Source organism: Habropoda laboriosa, unplaced genomic scaffold (genome assembly GCF_001263275.1).
Source record: "Habropoda laboriosa isolate 0110345459 unplaced genomic scaffold, ASM126327v1 scaffold23, whole genome shotgun sequence".
In the NCBI taxonomy this organism is placed as follows: Eukaryota; Metazoa; Arthropoda; class Insecta; order Hymenoptera; family Apidae; genus Habropoda; species Habropoda laboriosa.
In genome coordinates this window covers 659,330-679,566 of record NW_017100140.1, presented here as the reverse complement: position 1 = coordinate 679,566, position 20,237 = coordinate 659,330, and the positions used below count along the sequence as shown (strand labels likewise).

Genomic DNA, 20,237 nt, shown 5'->3' with positions numbered 1-20,237 from the left:
ACGATGAACGCGGGGCATACATTACCGGGACAGTCGACAGTCGACCGTAAAAGTTGCTCGTTTTCCGTTGCTGTTTCACGGCCCGCGGCGTCGCTGTTTGAGTTATTTCTGCACTTGGCTGACCGCGTCGAACGTGCGTGACGATGCTCTTTGTCTCGTGGTAACGGTCCTCTCTGTCTTCGAATTTCCCCCCACTGTTTCTATCAAATCTCTGCAAAAAATTGTCACTCCGACGTTCGTCAATTTTTTGAAATAAATCATCGTTGGATAAAACGGTGAAACGGCGACCATCGTAGTAACGTAACTCAAGAAATTTCTAATATTATTTTTGTGTGTAAATAATCTCCACAGTGCAGGATAATACACTATTAGTCTAATCGAGATTTTCATTAAAGTGACATAATTCAGAAAATTTCTAATCTCATTTTTAATTTTAAATAAACTTCACAATGCAGGATAATACACTATTAATCTAATAAAAATTTTACACCGCTTCTCCTGTAGAATTTATTCTTCAAGTCACGCTACTATCGGTGTAAAGCACCGGTATATAGTCTGAACGAATATAAAGTCAACTTCAAGGTCACCAAAAATTTTTCTACCAGACAAGTTTCATTCATCGAAGGAAGTTTCCCTTTTACAAAGTAGGGTAACGACGGTGGTTATTGGGCCGAAGGAGATTGAGGGAGCAGCAAGTGGAAGGAAGGGTGGCCTGAATATGGAGAGACAATACTCGATTACCTGTGACGAAACGTCGGAATTTGTCTCTTTTTACGCAGTCCCCGTGATAAGGCTGTTAAGGTTTCTTTTTCCCCCTTTAACACGAAGTAGGGTAATTGCGTTTACTACCCGGTCACACAGTGAGACGAACGGAAAAGATCGGAGGGGGAGTGTCCTGGATATTCAGCGCGGAGCTCGAACGGCCGTGAAGGAACGGTGGACATTTTTAATATGAAATTTTGTGCCTCGCGTAATTGCTCCGGTCGTTTGTCGGAGGATGTGGCGCGTCACGGTCCGTAATCCGTGTCGGATTAACAGTATCCAAGCGAGGCGCGCGAAAAACCATTCGCGGCGATTAATTCGACCAGGTGACGTGTATAATTAAAGAGAGTAGCTGGTTGGAACAACGGAGTCGCTGGACGTTACTCCGATAGTGTTGTACCGATGCGAGACTTTCGCTGAGTAATAAAAAGGCGTCGAACGTGAAGAGGAGGTTTCTCTATGCCTCCCGCTACTGCATACCACTTGCATAAATTCTTATGCAATTAAGATATGGTAGGCGATCTTAAATTGCTGCTTCGAGGATTTTAAGTTTCAGGGGTACCGAGTGGAAGAGTTATGGGCAAATTTTTATCGGTGGACTTGTCTCTGGAGATTCTAAGTTTTCTTTGTAAGTCCCAATGTGGAATGTTTATAAATTCATTTTTCTTTGAGAATTTCTCTTGGAAATTTAAAATTTCCCAACTTTCTCAGTTCCCAAGAGAAAGATTCAGGAAGACATTTTTTTGGGAGTTCTCTCAAAAATTTCTAAGTTCCCAAGTGAAAAATTCGCGAGCCCATTTTTAGCGGAGGTCATCTCTCCAAAATTTCAAATTTCCCAAATTCCTAAATCCCCGAGTGAAAAATTCGCGAGCCTATTTTCAGCAGAGGTCATCTCTCCAAAATTTCAAATTTCCCAAATTCCTAAATCCCCGAGTGAAAAATTCGCGAGCCTATTTTTAGCGGAGGTCATTTCCCCAAAATTTCGTTTTTCCCAAATTTTTAATTTCCAAATAAAATCTTTGCCAGCCCATTTTTATCGGAGAACTCCACTCCAAAATTTCAAATTTCCCAATATTCCAAGTCCCGAAGTAAAAAATTTATGGACACCTTCGCACTCAAATATTCCTCTCGAACGCTTCCAAGTTTCGAAACTTCCAGGTCCCCGAGCAAAATATTCACCTACGCATTCCCACCGGGGCATTCCTCTCGGAAGCTTCCGAGTTTCCAAATTTCTAAACACCGTCCGAATCGTATGAAAGATTAAACAATAGAGTTGTAAGCAGAGCAAAAAGAAAATTTTACGGCCCCGACCGAGGCGATACTCGTTAGAGCTGGCCTTTAATTCCGATTCGCGGGCTGTTCTGCGGGGGTTTAGGCTTCACTTGGCAACCAGGTCAGAGGGATACTTACCTACGGGGCTGTACGACATTGTTTTGGTTCAGGAGTCCCTCCTCCGGTAGAAGGAGGCGTTAAACAGCGCGTGGATCAGGTGTGAGCCGGTGTTGTAAGGACGAGTCGCCTCGATGGTAGGAGAAACAGCGAAATACCCTTATAAAAGAGCAGCCATCGGACAATACGAATTAGTTCGCTTTATTTTTCAAGCGGATAACTTGACCAGTGTAGAATAAAGTTCGAGGTTAACCTCGAGATTTCAGTGCTTTCTCCGTATTCGTACACCGTTTATTGTTTTTTCTTCCTTTAACAACACAATGAAGAGGATTAGTTCCAACTGTATCATTTTTCTTCTGCATCTGGTGTTACTGTTCAATTTTGCGCATAGTAAAAATGAATACACGAAATTGTTCGACAAATGCGCCAACGAGAAGAACGCCTTCGATTGTTTGAAGAAAAGAGCGTTAGATATCCTCGATTCAGCTGTTAGAGACGATTCAGTGTATGTGTTGAACGAATATATCTCCATTGGAAGAGATCCTGTCGCTGCTGCCAGGAGTATCGATAGATCGTTCAAGGATGCGAACGGAACGGAGCTGACTCTCGACCAGAAACTGGATAACAAGTTCCACGAGTACATTGCTTCTAGGAGCGTTAAACTCACTATTCCTGGAGATGCTTTTCAAGGTACGAAACCTGAGCAAACTTCGATTATCCCGAATTTTACCGAACCAAGAATTTCTCTAATTTTTTAAATTTACTTCTTCAGGTCGAAAGAAGAAGGACAAAGGATACGGGGCCTTAATGATGGGAGCTCTGGCTGTAGGAGGTAACTCCTCCCGAAGACATTTATTTTTCCAATAATATTTCTTCTAAAAAGTACAATAATAATATTAAAAAAATTCATGATTTTTTAGCAATGATGGCCCAGCTAGCTTACGGAAAAATCGCCTTCCTGGCAGGAACAGCGTTGCTCACGGCGAAAATAGCGTTAGTTCTCAGTGCAATAATCGGGTTGAAGAAGCTAGTGTCGAGTCAAGGCGGCGGTGGACACGAAGTGATCTACGCGACAGGTGCTGATCATCATTCAGGATATAGCGGAGGTTATGGCGGAGGCGGCGGCGGCGGCGGATGGCAGAGAACCATGGAGAACGTTGGCGTTCCTCCAACTTGAATCGAATAAATTACATAAAGATTTATTTCATGTATATTTCTACTTAGCGTACGGAAGTAAGAAGATACTTCTCGATTGTATTATAAAATAAACATTCCACGTTGTCCGTAATTGTGTCCGAGTAACCTTAGTTTCTAGATGAAATTATTGCATGAAATACGATAGTGTACTTGTTATTTATTATACCTTACATATAGGTACTCTAGCTGATTATTTATTTATTTAGAATGCTGTACCAAAAATTAATAATACTGTATTTATTTTATTTATTCTGTACGTGTAAGTGTCTCATAAGAAAATTAATATTCACGTGATTTGTATATTGTGTGAGAATGACGTTAATAAAAATTGTCGCCAAAAGTACGTGCTTCCTGTTTTTATTACAATATCAAATTTTTCACATGGTAATGATTGGTTTTTAATCGATAAAAGTCGATGGAATTTTTCTTACAATTTTTCCAATTGTAAACAATTGAATTACAGATCGGATTAGTATTCGAAACGAGGCTAATGATGCGTTCTACGTTTCCGGTAGCGGTAATCGTTCTCGTAGCCACCGTGAGGATCGAAGTCGACGCTGGAAGTATGCGTGTTCTCCTGGCTGTAGTGAGGATGCTTGATTATCTCATACGACACATTCTCCTTTTGCTCTGAAAGTGAAATCAAAATTACAAATCTGCCTGCGTAGGCAGCTAAAAATATACTTCCTCTACTTTCGTCAAAAAAAATAGAAAGAATCGACAGACCAGTGGCTTTCTTCAGTGCTAGAGCTGTAGCAATGGCCAGTGCAACTTTGGCGACAACCAGAGCTTTTCCAGCAATCGCGGTGACGGCGTTCATTACCACGTAAAGCATCGTTAATTTCGAAGCACCTAGGAAGTACAGCAACATCTGGCCGTATCCTTTGCCCTTCTTCCTCCGTGCAGTTTCTGGAAAAAGAAAAGCAAAGGGGGTAATTGTGAAGTGTTCACACGGGAGAATAAGATTAAATGAACAGTTAATTTAGATGGTGATCGAATGAACAACGAAAGGGACGAGTTGTCACGCGATGCGCGTGATCGTTTGCCTAGATAGCGCTGAAAAGGAAGCATACGACGACGTTAATGGAGTAATTGAATAATTAGCTGGTAACTCGGGTGAGTACGAAGAAACGTTCTCACGAGAACGTAGTCTACATCTTCACGAGGTGTACTTCCCTTAGGAAAGAAGAATATCGCCGGGAGATGTCGTTCGGTGAAGCTGGTAGAACGTGGATTGAAGATGTCTGACCGGAACGTACTCATTCCCCTTAAAAACAGCGTGTGTATTTTGCTATTATTAACGCCTTTGCTAGTAAGAGCAAGTGTATTAGTCATTCATCATGATTTTGTATAATTGGTAAATCTGGTTTGGAAAATTTTTGTATTGTAATGTGTATTTGTTTATAATTTTGCATATGTTATTTACCAATTAAAGGGAATTTTAATTCAGTTCAAGCAGAATTAATAAATTTCGTGATCAAAGTGTTTTATACTTTTCAAGATACCTGTGATCGAGGTATTTTATATTTTTTAATATACCTGTGATCAAAGTATTTTATATTTTTAAAATACCTGTGATCAAGGTATTTTATATTTTTTAATACACCTCTGATCAGAGTATTTTACATTTTTAAAACATCCGAGATCAGGGTGTTTTATTATTTTACATTTTTCTAATGCATACTGACTCCTGACACTAAAATTTAATAAACAGCATGTGTCAAACGCAGTAATTTACTTAATTCTCAAGAATAACTTGAAAGAATAAATTGTATACTAAACTTCTGTAAAAGAAGCAAAAGCTCCTCTTTCTCTCTCCATTTTTTAAACCACGATCTACCAGAATTTCTCACAATTATTCATCTCCTTCAACCCTAAATCTTCTTACTCTCCAACATTTCAACCATCCAATTGAACTCTACACCATAAATCACTCCCAATTACTCAACTCCTTCACCCTCAAATCCCCTCACAACTCACCATCCATTTCTCCAACACTTCCATCATCCAATTCTTCGTCCCCACTCATCCTAGCCACCCTAGCCACACTCTGATCAGTCCCATTCCGAACTTCCTTCATCTTCCTCGCAGCACAATCCCCGTAACTCCCTCCTAAACTGCAATCTATCGTTATCGAAGCATCGCCGTAGGAAGGTTCGCGCAGAACAGTGGCGGAACAGGTGGCCGCGAGGCCGTGCAGGATCAGAGCGAGGATCGTACGTGGAAGCATGTTCATCGCGGACTGGCCGATAGAACGGGTGGTCATTTTTATAGGGGAAACCGCAATTAGCAGTTACGACATACAGAGCGTGAATGCATTTGCTGTGCACACGTGTTTCACGGAATCAGTCGATTGTACGTCGCTGGATGCAATACACACGCCGTGATCCTCGTTTCACCCTGGATCACGCTTCGTGCTCCTATTTAATTGCATCGTTCCACTGTGGAGGGAAGAAGGAAAAATATCTTTGCATCGAAATGAAAAGGAATTGGACCGACTTCGCGTGCCACGCACAGATGTGTGTGATTCATGGAATAAGTGATATAGGAGGAACAGAGATATCTCGATTGTGCGTGGTTAACGTTCTGTGGAGAGCATCCTCTTTCTTGTTCCTTTTTCTTTGCATCGAAGGAAAAGTATGTAAAAAAGGATCGAACGATTAGTTTGCATGTGTATTTCAATAGGAGGGAAAATAAGACGAAGTGCAGGAAGTGAGATCGCAATTGAGTTACGAGCTTCCTTTACCGGTTCTCGAACCGCGTAACACTTAGGCTGTTTAACGAAACGATTGGAAAGTCATCGCGACAGGAAGACAAGCGGCAGATCGAACGAAACACTGTCGCCAAACTGAGGATGCTCCCTCTTTAGATCCACCTCCCCGCTTAGTTCGTACGCTAGGAAGTGGAGAACAAGGTCTAAAAGGCATCGTCTTTTTCTTCGGGTAGCTTTGTGTGCCACTGGGCCGATCGAGCATCCTCGATTCACTTGCCTAGAGGTATGCAGGACTGTGAGACCGCGAAGGTCGCAGGTTGCACGCGACTTGAAACCGTGAAAACGACGGAAACACCGGTTCTGTCAGGCTAAATTCTCGACTTTCTTCGATGATATTTCACGAGGTAAGGATCTGTGAAATTTGCAATTGAGGTGTTTCATGGGAAAAGGGTAAATACGCCAAGGCACCATTTTAAGGAAATTGCTTTCTATATTTTCGTTGTCGTATTATTTAATAAAAAGTGAAAAGCCTATCTGTCACTTTTCCATCAAAGGCCTCAAATTTATTTAGATTTAACCCTTTGAGGACGTAGGACTCACAATGATCTTCGCGAAGTACTACGAAGTCACTTATTTTCAAGCAATAAAAATAAATTTTGAAAATAAAAATATAATTCTTGTATAATTTAGTTAAAAAATAAAAATTGATATGGTGACTGAATTATGTGTTAAGCGATACAAATAATTAGTACGCAGTCCTCCGGCTGTAAAGGGTTAAATTTAAGAGAAAAATGGGAATATTCCGACTTATTGAAACTCTCATTTTGAGAGTAAAAATATAATTTTTGTATAATTCAGTTAAAAAATAAAAATTGATATGGTGACTGAATTATGCGTTAAGCGATACAAATAATTAGTACGCAGTCCTGCGGCTGTAAAGGGTTAAATTTACGAGTTGAAAAAGGAATATCCTCCGATTTATTAAGAGACTAATAAGGAAGTTGAGAAAATGGACGTGTAACGAGAATTCCACAACGCTGAGTCAACATGGACGAATTAAGCTGACCTCGAAATTACAGGATACACTTGCACCTTCAGCATCAGCAACCTTCTTACCACTCAATTCACTCCACTAACAGCTACCAATGAACAATTTCACGCATCGGTGAAATTTCTACTCCGCGATACCGATCTATCCAGGATACCACCGAGAATTCTCTAATGCAAGAACCGAGGATCTGAGAAATCGTGCTGGGAATATGCCCGAAGCTAGAGATCGAACAGTAGCATAAATTCGTGGTACTTGAGCGGCGCTAATGAGCCAGGTGAGACTATTGCTACCGTCTGTTGCGGATCGGTGACCTGAATCTAATAACAGGTAGATACTCGTTTCGAAGTGCATCTCTTAAGGGGATTATAAGGTCGATGATCGGCTCGCTTCCGGAAGCGTGAGCTTCGAATTGCGTAAGGGAAAACACTTTTCCGTGAAGTCATTGGACGGCGTGTCACGTGCACCGTGCAAACGCAAGCAAAATGGCGCAAATGCGAAGGCAGAAAGTGACGAAGGGGCTCTTGGAAATGAGCTTACATCGAAGTGTGTTGTTTAGCGAATTTTATTTAGTAATAAAAATTGCAAATTTTTCGCAGATTTCTTTCAATTTTAGCGTAATTTCGATGTATTCTTCAGCAGATTTTTGAAATTTTTAGCGGAATTTGTTTGACAATAATTTATTAGAAACTTTTTATAGACTTCTCTTTTACAAGTTATTAATAATTTGAATATAATTTCGAGAGTTTGCACGGAAAATGTATTTAGCAAATTTCGATCAGTTTTAGCGGATTTTGTTCGGTAATAATTTATTAGAAACTTTTTATAGACTTCTCTTTTACAAGTTATTAATAATTTGAATATAATTTCGAGAGTTTGCACGGAAAATGTATTTAGCAAATTTCGATCAGTTTTAGCGGATTTTGTTCGGTAATAATTTATTAGAAATTTTTCTTAGATTTATTTTTTACAAATAATTGACAATCTGAACGCAGTTTCATGTGTTTACACAGAAAATGCTTTCTGTAGCAAATTTCGATCAGTTTTAGCGGATTTTGTTCGGTAATAATTTATTAGAAATTTTTCTTAGATTTATTTTTTACAAATAATTGACAATCTGAACGCAGTTTCATGTGTTTACACAGAAAATGCTTTCTGTAGCAAATTTCGATCAGTTTTAGCGGATTTTGTTCGGTAATAATTTATTAGAAATTTTTCTTAGATTTATTTTTTACAAATAATTGACAATCTGAACGCAGTTTCATGTGTTTACACAGAAAATGCTTTCTGTAGCAAATTTCGATCATTTTTAGCCGATTTTATTTCGCAATAATTTTTTATAGATTTTTCGTAGATTTATTTTTTAAGAGTAATTGATAATTTGAATAAAATTTCAAGTGTTCACTCGGAAACAGCTCTCGATCATTTTTACCAGAGTTAATAATTTTTCGTAGACTTCTTTTTCAAGAGTAATTGAGAATTTGTATAAAATTTCAAGTTTTACACAAAATAGCTTTAGATCGTTTCTAGTAAATTGAATAATAATTTTTCCTGGATTTCTTTCCGCGAATAATTGAAAACAAGGATGTAATTAGCAGTGTTTACACGTTTGCATTGTCTGAACGAGCTCGAAGTGCTTTCATGCTTGTTGAATGGAAGTGAATCTTCACGTAGGTAAAGATACCCGGAAGGAATCACACTGAACTATTCATACTGTGACAGTAACGTATTCGCCTATTAATTCTGCTCGTTCTCATTTAACCAGCGGACTAACAACTTTCTTCCGCAACAATGGAGAAGGTACCAGTGTCGCGTTCGTACACGCACCAGCTACCGTAATTTAATAAAGTAGACTACCAAGTGGTATTCCGTCATCTTAGAATATAAAGAATAAATTTCCCAACTTTGAAACATCAAATTGAGGCCCCTTTCTAATTTTACGTCTGCACACTGTCAAACAAATAACCTCTGTTATTACTTCACTGCCTTTCCACTATTTCTTCTCACCGCTCATTATCACATCAAAGCTTTTCTTCATTCAACTTCTGTCTTAACAGTAGTACATATAGATAATGCTAATGCGAAAAACTAAAAAGCAGCGAAACAATGAAATGACAATAATATCAATGATAAAAATTGAAAAATAATAGAGTAATAATATTAATAGTAAAAATTGAAAAATAATAGAAAGATAATAATAACAATGATAAACATTGAAAAATAATAGAATAATAATATTGATAGTGAAAATTTGAAAATAATGGAATAATAGTATTAATAATAAAAATTGAGAAATAATTGTAATAGTTCTTGAAAATACGAGTCAATATAGCAATAATACTTCCAAAATTAGCGAATTTCACACATTTCAATTCACCAGCAGCATAATTCCCAGAGACTCACCTGGAAGCGAGGAAAATCAGATCGAAGCTACAATGTACGCGCGTATATGTACATTCACACGTTCTTGAGGCGTCAGCTCGTCGATCTTGCAGGCGCGATTTACGCGTTCCAGGGGATCGGTTTCCGTCGCGATACTCGATTGTTCCGCCATGTGAGACCCGTCCCCCACGGTGGCTGTGCGAATTCACCTGCGCGCCGCGAATGTGGCACGCGCTTTAACGCTGTTCGCCTCGGTTCGCGACGACCCTCGCTATGGGATAATCGCGAAGTAGGTAAGCGAGCATCGAGGATGCGTCGTTGTCGCATTAGAGATGCGTTAACCTCGATCCGCCTGTGAGATCGGCACAGTGACACATTCTATTTGATGAATACATTTTTTTTTTTTTTTTAAGAATCCCTTGAAATTCGGAATTTCAAAATTGGCGGGAATACTAGACGCAAGTTTTTTAAATTCACGCGAATATTAACAGATACCCTTAGATTTCATAAAAGTAACTTACGAAGAATTGTGCGAACTTGGAGTTAACCCTTTCGTGACAGAATTACATTTTTTGAGAATTTATGTGGCGATTTTTGCGACTGTGTTGGATTCCAAATTGAGATTAATATGTGAGAAGATGTTTTAATTCACACGAATATTAGAGTTTATTAAAGTAACTTATCAAGAATTGTGGGAATTTTGAGTTAACCCTTTCGTGACAGAATTACATTTTTTGAAAATTTATGTGGCGATTTTTGCGTCAGTGATGAATTCCACATTGAGATCAGTTTTTATTTGAGTATTAGAGTCTGGTCGCCAAAGGGTTGACAGAGGAAAGCTCAGAACTGTTTAGCACTCAAATAACACTTGTGTTATCAACTTTCGAACGAATTAAAATTCGATATTTCATATTACACCACTCAATATTAATTTTGAATTCGAGAAGTGGATAGATTAAAACTTGAGGAAGTCAGGAATCTTTAGAAATTTGGAATTTTGCATAAAAATCCTGATATCTGGATTTCGAGATTAGATACTCCATCAGAACTTAAGGACAAAAAATTTGACGTCCTTTTTAATCTCTGATCCATGAACAAATTTTTAACAACAGGATTCTACCATTCTACAGATCTACCATTAAATTACACTTCTAGCACTATTTTGAATAAGGAAATAGCAGGATTCGCTATGAATTTAGATGAAGTACTGGTTTGCCATGCAAGAGTGAATCTTGTGGCACGCCCGGGACCCTATAAATCATCCTGTCGACAGCTGTTTGTTTTCCTCACCGCGCGGACACGCCCGGCTAGCCTCAGAAAAAGACGAAGAAGACCACGAGTGAAGGTGAGAAGTGGCAGTCTGGTGCAACGAACGAAAAAAGGTGCAACACGTCAGCTCACTCTTCCTCGTTGCTCTGCTCTCGCTTCTATATGTTTCGTTGCACATACATACGTTGCAACGAAATTGCAATCTCTTAATTACATCACGTCGAACGAAACTCCTCGATTCATGGTGCATGACGTTCTATTCATTCTCCAACCCAAAACAATTCCATCGTTTTCTATTCAATTTTCGTCCATCGTCAAAAGTAACTGGCACAAACGCAGAAGAAGCAACCTAACAATTTCAAGTACCACAGAATCCTTCCCTAAAATATCAAAAATTCAATTTTCATCCATCGACAAGTATTACAGAATCCTTCCCTAAAATATCAAAAATTCAATTTTCATCCATCGACAAGTATTACAGAATCCTTCCCTAAAATATTAAAACTTCAATTTTCGTCCATCGTCAAAAATAACTGACACAAACGCAGAAGAAGCAACCTAACAATTTCAAGTACCACAGAATCCTTCCCTAAAATATCAAAAATTCAATTTTCATCCATCGACAAGTATTACGGAATCCTTCCCTAAAATATTAAAAATTCAATTTTCGTCCATCGCCAAAAACAACTAACTTGAACGCAGAAGAAGCAATCTAAATATTTCAGGTACTACAGAATCCTTCTCTGAAGTATCAAAAATTCAATTTTCCCCCATCGTCAAAGCTACTGACACATACACAGAAGAAACGAATTAACAATTTCAAGTACCAAAGTATTCTTCCTTAAAAACCAGCAATTCAGTTCTCGTCCATCGTTGAAAGTAACTAACCTAAACGCAGAAGAAGCAACCTAACAATTTCAGGTACCACAGGATCCTTCCCTAAAATATTAAAAATTCAATTTTCGTCCATCGCCAAAAGTAACTGACACAAACGCAGAAAAAGCAACCTAACAATTTCAAGTACCACAGGATCCTTCCCTAAAATATCAAAAATTCAATTTTCATCCATCGACAAGTATTAAAGAATCCTTCCCTAAAATATGAAAAATTCAATTTTCATCTATAATGAAAAATAACCGAAGAAGCAACCTAAACATTTCAACCACCACAGAATTCTCCCTTCCAACGCCAAAAATTCAACTCTCCTCCATTGCCCAAACCATCTGACCCGAAGGAGCAACCAGCCGTTTAAACACCCAAGCAAGCTTCGCGAGAAATTTCACCAAATCCCTCGCCATTCAGCCCATTGATTTACACAACGGAAAATCTGGACCAGTCAGAGGTCTGTGCAGAAACACGCGAGAGTTAAGGACGCGGTTCGTCCACGACCTAAAACTACTTCCCGCTGATCGCGCTGCCGTTCAGCGAGGTCACAGGGTTCACGGTGTCAGGCACGCCAATAGTATACTTCCTTCGGCATCGTCTTCCCCTCTCCCTATCACCGGCTTGGTAGCGTCAGCGAAACTTTAATGCCTGTCAGCCTGTGTTCTACCTCCTTCTATCTCGATCTCGATGGGCTCAGTGGGTCTGTGTGTCAGGATGGGTCGCATGCTCGCGCCATGAGAGAATCCTACGGTTGTGTAGACCGTGGTAGGAGAGACAGGACACCGTGAGTGGGACCGGGCGAATCGTACCAAGGAGCGAACGAAAGAAAGAGAGACACATGGTTGTTTAGAGAGGCCGCGTGTGCAGGGGGACGTGGTCACGTGTGTGTGACCATTGGTAGATTCACAGGCTGTTGGCTCCTTACGTGGGAGAGACGTTTCAGGGATCTTGGTTCCCTCGGATGGTATATATCCGGACGAATCACTGCTCTCGCCGCCAGTTCCTTCTCTGGACCCTCGACAACGCGGAAGTGCTCTGAAGAAGTGAATATCTCTCTCACGTTCCTGCTCCCTTGTGTTCCGCTTCCACTGCAGAGGATTACGTTGAAGATTCTTGGAAGAAAAAAGGGATCATGGATCTATCCAAGTGTGTGTTATTCTTGTTGGCATGCTGTGTCGCCTGTCACGCGTCCACAGGGACCAAAGACGAAGACACCTTGATGGACAGAGGCTTCAGAGCAATGTACAGGGTCTACGAGGATTGTCAGCACAGGAATATCGCTATTTCACCGTGTCTGAAGAAGAAAGCTATCGCTTTCTTCGAGAGATTAGGCAGGATGAGACTTCTGCCGCTGTCCGACAGCTTCGAATTAGTCAGAACCTCCGACGAGATGCCTAAGAGCTCCGCCTCCGAGCTGGAAGCCAGCTTGGGAAGGACCGTGAGCAGCAAAGACGAGATTCTGAACGAAATCTTGTTCGACAGGGTTGCCTCGCTGCTGAACAGCTTCAACATTCAGATTCGTCTGCCTAGAACCAGTCCTGGCGAGCTGAAGAGAGGCATGGAGGAGGGTAGAGGCAAGATGAAGAAGATGATGGGCATGATGATGATGGGAATGGCTATGAAGATGGCTGCGCTGATACCAATTGCACTCGGAGTGTTGTTCTTACTGGCTGGAAAGGCTTTGATCATCAGCAAGATCGCTCTGGTCTTGTCGCTGATCATCGGCCTGAAGAAACTGCTGAGCCAGAAGCAGAGTCACGATCACGGCGGTTGGCAACAGGGCGGAGGTGGCTGGGACAGAAGTCTGAAGAACGTTTTGAGCTCCACAGAGTCGACGACCACCGAACAAATACGCGAGTACGCTCACAGCCTGGCCTATTCGGCGAGGCAGCAACATTGATGACTGGTGAGGGAAGTGGAGGGCCTTCCGGTTCCGTTCGGCGCCCGAATGGCAGCTGTTCTACGCTCTGAACTGAGATTTACCTGCGGTATCGATCGTTGGACTGATAATTCTCAAGTGACGATGCGATTTTAATTGTTGCTAGATTGAAACTCGTTTGTTCAGTAGGATAGTCGACGATTCTCCCTTGAAGAAGGTTACGAGACCGTTCGTATCCCTTCTTCCAAGGAATTTTCTCGCCGTTCAATGTACAACGTCGAATTATTTATAAAGAAACATGGAAATTAAGTAAATGGTAGATTTTTCTTCGTTCTTATTCTCGTTGAAATTAGCATCGGCGAAGAATTTCTCGACGTGCATGAAATTTGTCAGCTAAACGAAAACGGTGAATGTCAACGACACTTAACAGGCAAATGTTGCGGTCACGCGATACAGTATAGTGCACGTAACGTACATATCTCGATGCCACTCATGTTCATTCCCCGTCAACCGGAAAGCCGTTCGACGCGATAATAACCATTTGCACGCACGCGAGCGTCTAACGGAACCGACACTTGGCATTTTTCCTCGCTGGAGGCGACCCCGCGAACGACGGAATCGACGAATTTCGCGGTCGTTTCTCGCGTATCTCTTCAACTCGGCCGGCAAACCCCCCTCGATAGTGAACGGCAGCCGCGTGAAAGTACACAGATTATTTATTTGCTAAACGCCATGAGTATTTATCGTCGAATTAATAATTTACGTTAACGATGTAACCGATCTTGATCGAAGCGGAAGAAAGACTGAGATCGAACGAAGAGGCACACGCAATCCACGTGAATAAGGAAGACACAAACGGTTTAATGATCATTTTTTCACAACGCTTGTTCTTTCGCTACACCAATACGAGATACATGTAGTATATGTTACATTCTTAACGCGAATGGGTCACGGCAAGAATCGTTAATCGTGATCCACGAGATCCAGATAATTCACGATGAAATCGCGCCAATTGGATAAATCGACAACGTTGGTCTCAACATTTTGCTGGAGCGATTTTAATCGCGATGTTCAGCGAACTTTCAGACCTAGAACCGCGGCAAACAACGCGAAAAAGAAGCCCGCTAATAGAGCTGTGGCCTTGAGAAGGATCAATCCGCCGACCATTGTTGGAACCAGAGCGACGAATTTCATCTTGTAGGCCATCAGAAGCGCCATCATCGTACGGTCCATCTTTCGCTTCCTTCGACGAGGACGATCTGAAAGGAGTTTGAAAGGGTAATTGTTGAGATTGTTTGTGGATCGGTGCCTCTTCTTTGTATATCGATATTGTCTATTGTAGATGTAACGAGATTATTATGATTGATATTATTTCGTTGTAACTAATGACTGAGATGATTAACTCGTCCTATGATGTAACTTAGACGATGAGGATCTAATAAACGAGATTGCACAGTACAAATTTATGTGGTTTTTATTTAGTGGAAGGGGTGATGGTCGTTTTTCAGGTCGTCTTTACTTAGAGAGTATATGTAATAGTGTTTCAATACGTCAACTAATGATACTCAACATATTTATTCAGAATGCTTGAAAAAGTGAAAATTTTGTTCTATATTAAAATTCTTATTTTTGTCAATCAATGGAAATGGAAGATTTTTTTAAATGTTTGAGATGGTTTGTTTTACGTAGACAGTATATCTATTAGTATTTTAATACATCAATGAATAATATTCAAAATATTTATTGAAATTCTTAATACATAAAAATTTTGGTGTGTATTAAAATTCTTATTTTTATCAATCATTTTTTTAAATGTTTGAGACTGTTTGCACGACTTAAACAGTATATCTAATAGTACTTTAATACATGAATGATTAATATTCCACACTAATGCTTACTACATAAAGAATTTGGTGTATATTAAAATTCTTATTTTTGTCAATCAATGGAAATGGAAGATTTTTTTAAATGTTTGAGATAGTTTGTTTTACGTAGACAGTATATCTATTAGTATTTTAATACATCAATGAATAATATTCAAAATATTTATTGAAATTCTTAATACATAAAAATTTTGGTGTGTATTAAAATTCTTATTTTTGTCAATCATTTTTTTAAATGTTTGAGTCTGTTTGCACGACTTAAATAGTATATCTAATAGTACTTTAATACATGAATGAATAATATTCAACACATATTGATAATGCTTAATTCATAAAAATTTTGTTCTAATGGAAATAGAAGATTTTTTAAATGTTTGAGATGGTTTGCCTTACTTAAACGGTATATCTAGAAGTACTTCAATACGTCAATTAATAATATCCAACGTATTTACTGATAATGTTCAGTACATCGATATATTTTCGTGTATTTATATTTTCATTTTCATAAATTACGTTTAATTACTGCATTGACTTTTTCTCTACCTCCCTATTTTCCTTCAAACGCTCTGCTATCTTGGCTATTAAGGATAATTGTCAATATGAACTCCAACTCTAAATTTAATCTTAATTATTACTTTGTTACGTTCTTCATCTACCTTCTCGCAACACAACACAATTTTCTGTACTTCTCTGTCTTTCTTTTCATTTCTTGTGTTACAAACTCTTATATCTTTATCCATCCTCTTTTTGTACAACTGCGTTACCAACATCGTAAGGATTTCATCACATTTAATATTAATATATTTTATATGTAATTGAATTAAATTCTAAGATTACCTGGCCCATGTAAGTAGTCCTTGGACAAACCCACTCCGTTGGTCCTAGTTTGCGTCTTCACCACCTTCGTCTTTTCATCCCCGCGAAGAGAAATGGTGCTCTGCGGCGCAACTTTGTTGTGATCCTCTTTGATCACCTTCTTTCCAACGGGATACTCTTTACTCCCACCCTGCTTCTCGTCAGACCTCAAACCCTCCAATACACGTACCACACAGCTCAGAGTCAATAGAATCGCGACTATATTCACTCTCGATCTCATCTTCTCGACAGTACACAACGAATTCCGTCCACTTTTCAATTCACGACTCCCAATTACATCCTCGAGAATGTAATTCGCGATAGCCCCCTGGTGGTGTCAGCTCGCTTCAAACACATTCAAACATTCCACGTTTCCAGTGATCACAATCGTCTCGCTGCTCTCGCTACTCCTTGCACCATGACTTTGTCTGCTTCTCTATTTCGATGTTCCTGAAAGCGTGAAATAATAACCGATCTGCTACTTCGGTCGCCAACGTTGACTGTTAATTTTACAAATTCACTGGTCAAATAGAGCAGCAGCCTTAAGGAACAGTCTCTAAAAACATCGACGTCTCTCAAACAATCATCGTCGAACAAAAAAACTCAATACATAGAAACGATAATTTAAAAAATCAAGGATCAATACCAACACTACTCTTAAGGGCATCAAAACGCAAAAGAAATCATTCCAAACACACTCGATAAATGAAGACAAACAACTTACAACTTGATGAGATGTTCGAAAACTTCGATCGAAAGATCACCGTGCGATTCAGATGTTCAGGATTTACGTGTGCACAAGTGGTCCTGTGTTCGATAGCTTGCTCTTTCTCCTGGATCAAAGAAACGTCGAAGAATCTTTCACGATCGATATCTTATCACTGGAATTCGAATGCAAATACGGAGGTTCCTTGGGAACAGACTGGAACAGCGAACGACCGCGAGCTAACTGATGCGCTCTTGATTCCTGGTGGATGGAGCTGAGGGGGGCTTGACAGAGGTACCACGCCAGGCACGCTTCAGTTACCAGCGGGATCGACAGTCCGTGAAAAATGAGCACCGCGCGACGAGCCGGCAATATATGCGTGCGTCCAGCACTGTGATCCAAATTGTCGGCGGCGATATATGTGTCAGGTTATATTGTCGAACGGTACAGAGACTTCTTGCTCCTTCCATCCTTCCTCTATTCTTTTCGAAGGAAGTTGTTCTAGCTTGTGTAGGGGGTGCATAATCACATGTTGCAGAGGAATCGCTTGACGTGCGCGCGGTGATTTTTGAGTTACGCTGCGCTGCTAACCAGGGCGACGACATGTCGACTGATCGATTGCACTCGTCGGCGGGTAGAAGGTAGCTCTGGGTAGGTTCGTCGTGGGGATTTGTGGAAGGTTGAATTTGCGAGTTGGACAAGTGGGGTTTGAGAGGGTTTGAAGAGTATTCTTTTCTGTGTCGTGGTAATTATGGAATTATCGGTTGATCGATGTACCGATGAATATTGTAGGAATCTGAACAGACTGCTTTTGGGGATTTGTGAAAGAATGAAATTGGGAAATGGGGTTTGAGAGTGTTTGAAGAGGTTTTACCTCTGTGCTGTGATCATTAAAATTTCTAAGTGGAGTGATCGTAGGGATTTATGAAAGATTGAATTTGTGGAAAGAAAATTGGAAATGTGGGGTTTGAGAGTGTTTGAAAAGGTTTTATCACCGAGTCATGGTTATTATATATTAGTAAACTCTAGATAGAGTCATCGTAGGGATTTATGAAAGATTGCATTCGTGGAAGGGAAATTGAAATTTTGAAAAGTGAGGTTTGAGCAGGTTTGAAGAGCTTTTACCTGTGTGTCATGATAATTATATAATTGTTTATCAAAAAATGTATGAATAAATATATTACGAATCTAAGAAGCCTGTTTGTGGGAATTTATGGAAGGTTAAATTCGTGGAGGAAAAGTTTAAAATTGGAAAAATGGTGTTTGAGAGGGTTTGAAGAGCTTTTACGCCTGTGTTATAATAATTACACGTTACAAATCTCTAGGCAGGCTGATCATGAGGATTGATGCATGGTTCACTTCAAGCAAGGGAAATTGTAAATTGGAAAAATGAAGTTTGAAGGGGTTTGAAGAGCTTTTACGTCTATGTCATGATAATTACACAATACAAATCTCTAGGTAGGCTGATCGTGGGGATTTATGCAAGTTTGTCATCAAGCAAGGGAAATTGGAAATCAAAAAAGTGGGGTTTGATATGGTTTAGAGATCATCCGCGCTTGTATCCTATTAATTATTTTCCTCTTTCTCGTTTCCCTTCTTTACCGATATTAAGAGGTTTCTGAAACTGAGGGAACACGGTTTCCCCGGAAATCGACATGTTGCACGCGATGCAGTTTATCGAAGCTGGGAATACCCGCATTCAATGAAAACCGAATTCCTGTATGGACGGTGTTTAGCACACATATTTTCGTAGAAAGTCATTTATCTTCTAGACGACACAATTATTTACTTCAATGTCACATCTGGTACATACATGTAGTACATTTAGTCGCGATTACTTTTGATAAAACTACTTTCCAGACCTCTTTTTCCATCGATTCTCATAATATAGAATTTCACAAGCCCATATGACCTGTTAGAATTATTTATAGCCTATCAATTGTACCGTTAACAATATATCTACTCACCCATAACAGGTCACTGCAGCAAATTTCAAATTTTTCATGGAATTAAATGAAAATTCGTCATGCATTAAGCTCCATACATACGTTCTCGTGTCCGGATCGAGGAAGTCGTGCGGAATTAGCGCGATTTTATTCATGTGCCAGATGAAAGAGCATTGTGACGTTGTACGAGGAAACGGTGGACAATTTGGTGGCTTCCTGCGTGAACACGGGGACACGAATAATTGCGGGAGAAACGGGACAAAGATTGAAAGGGGGGGTCGAAAGAAAAGAAACGGGATGACGAAAAGCCTAGGCAGAGCGAAATCACTGTCATCATTGCGGTCTTCTTTCGTTCTATGTTTCGAGCGTTGCATGTCGCCCGTAATGATCGATACTGCCGTTTCATTTTCAAAGAAAGATATAACGGTCGACTGTTGACCGCGCTTAAATGGCCAGGAACACGAACTCGATTCTAAAGATTTCCGCAAAAACCTGATCGGAAATAGTAACCAGACCGACGGAGTTTTCGTTTTTACAGAGATCAATTAGATCTTTTCTCAGGCTCTTTTTTGCCCCGGAGAATTTCGTTGAGAATAATATGGCTTAGAAAGCTTCGACGATAAAACTTTTTCGATAATCCCTGGAGATTTCTTGCGATCGTTTCGATGTATTTTGTCTAACTTTTCAATTATCCTGTCGATCGGAATGAAGCCGTAAATAAGCGAAGAGTACGTCGTTAACACGACACGCGTTAAACAGATTGCGTTTTATAGCCGGAATCACGAAGTGCAATATGAGTGTTTTAAACGATGCAGCCTAAAGATTTATGCTTGTTTATATAGTAGTTATTATATTTGATTGTACATATGTTATTGACACAGTAATCGTTTCGTACACTTTAAGTGGAATAATCAATAAACTTCATAGAGAACGTACAAATCATTCCTTTTAATAGATTCTAATTCTCTTCTTCTTCTCTTTTCCTAGAAAAAAAATTCATCCTTCATCCTTTGCCTAACTTAAAACAAAATTTAATAGATCTAACAGACTCTGCATAAATTCTCCACCCTCAAATATCCATCCCTAATTCTTTCCTTCTTCGAGAAAAAAATTCATCCTTCACCCTTTCTCTAATTTCAAACAAAATTTCATAGATCCAAAGGAAGATATTAAAAAATCCACCCTTAATCCTTCTTTTCTGCAAGATAAAAAATTCATCCTTCACCCTTTCTCTAATTTAATACAAAATATTATGGATCCAATGGAAAACATTCAAAAATCCTTCTTTTCTTCAAGGAAAAAAATTCATCCTTCACCCTTTCT

At 39.6% G+C, this 20,237-nt stretch overlaps 4 protein-coding genes across 4 annotated transcripts; 2 read left to right on the top strand and 2 right to left on the bottom strand.

Annotated features, from left to right (window-relative positions):
• Positions 1–2,471: 2,471 nt before the first annotated feature.
• LOC108579909 lies at positions 2,472–3,328 on the top strand. Its single transcript, XM_017943533.1, has 3 exons — positions 2,472–2,841; positions 2,924–2,983; positions 3,072–3,328. The coding sequence occupies exons 1-3, from the start codon at positions 2,472–2,474 to the stop codon at positions 3,326–3,328; spliced, it is 687 nt and encodes a 228-aa protein (XP_017799022.1).
• A 507-nt stretch (positions 3,329–3,835) lies between these two features.
• On the bottom strand, positions 3,836–5,614 carry LOC108579898. Its single transcript, XM_017943521.1, has 3 exons — positions 5,329–5,614; positions 4,075–4,257; positions 3,836–3,978 (listed from the first exon to the last, which is right to left on the bottom strand). The coding sequence occupies exons 1-3, from the start codon at positions 5,612–5,614 to the stop codon at positions 3,836–3,838; spliced, it is 612 nt and encodes a 203-aa protein (XP_017799010.1).
• A 7,163-nt stretch (positions 5,615–12,777) lies between these two features.
• On the top strand, positions 12,778–13,545 carry LOC108570304. The gene has a single exon (XM_017932146.1). The coding sequence runs from the start codon at positions 12,778–12,780 to the stop codon at positions 13,543–13,545; it is 768 nt and encodes a 255-aa protein (XP_017787635.1).
• Positions 13,546–14,595: 1,050 nt separating this feature from the next.
• Positions 14,596–16,503, bottom strand: LOC108570519. Its single transcript, XM_017932395.1, has 2 exons — positions 16,245–16,503; positions 14,596–14,783 (listed from the first exon to the last, which is right to left on the bottom strand). Exons 1-2 carry the CDS (start codon positions 16,501–16,503, stop codon positions 14,596–14,598), a joined length of 447 nt encoding a protein of 148 aa, XP_017787884.1.
• Positions 16,504–20,237: the final 3,734 nt, after the last annotated feature.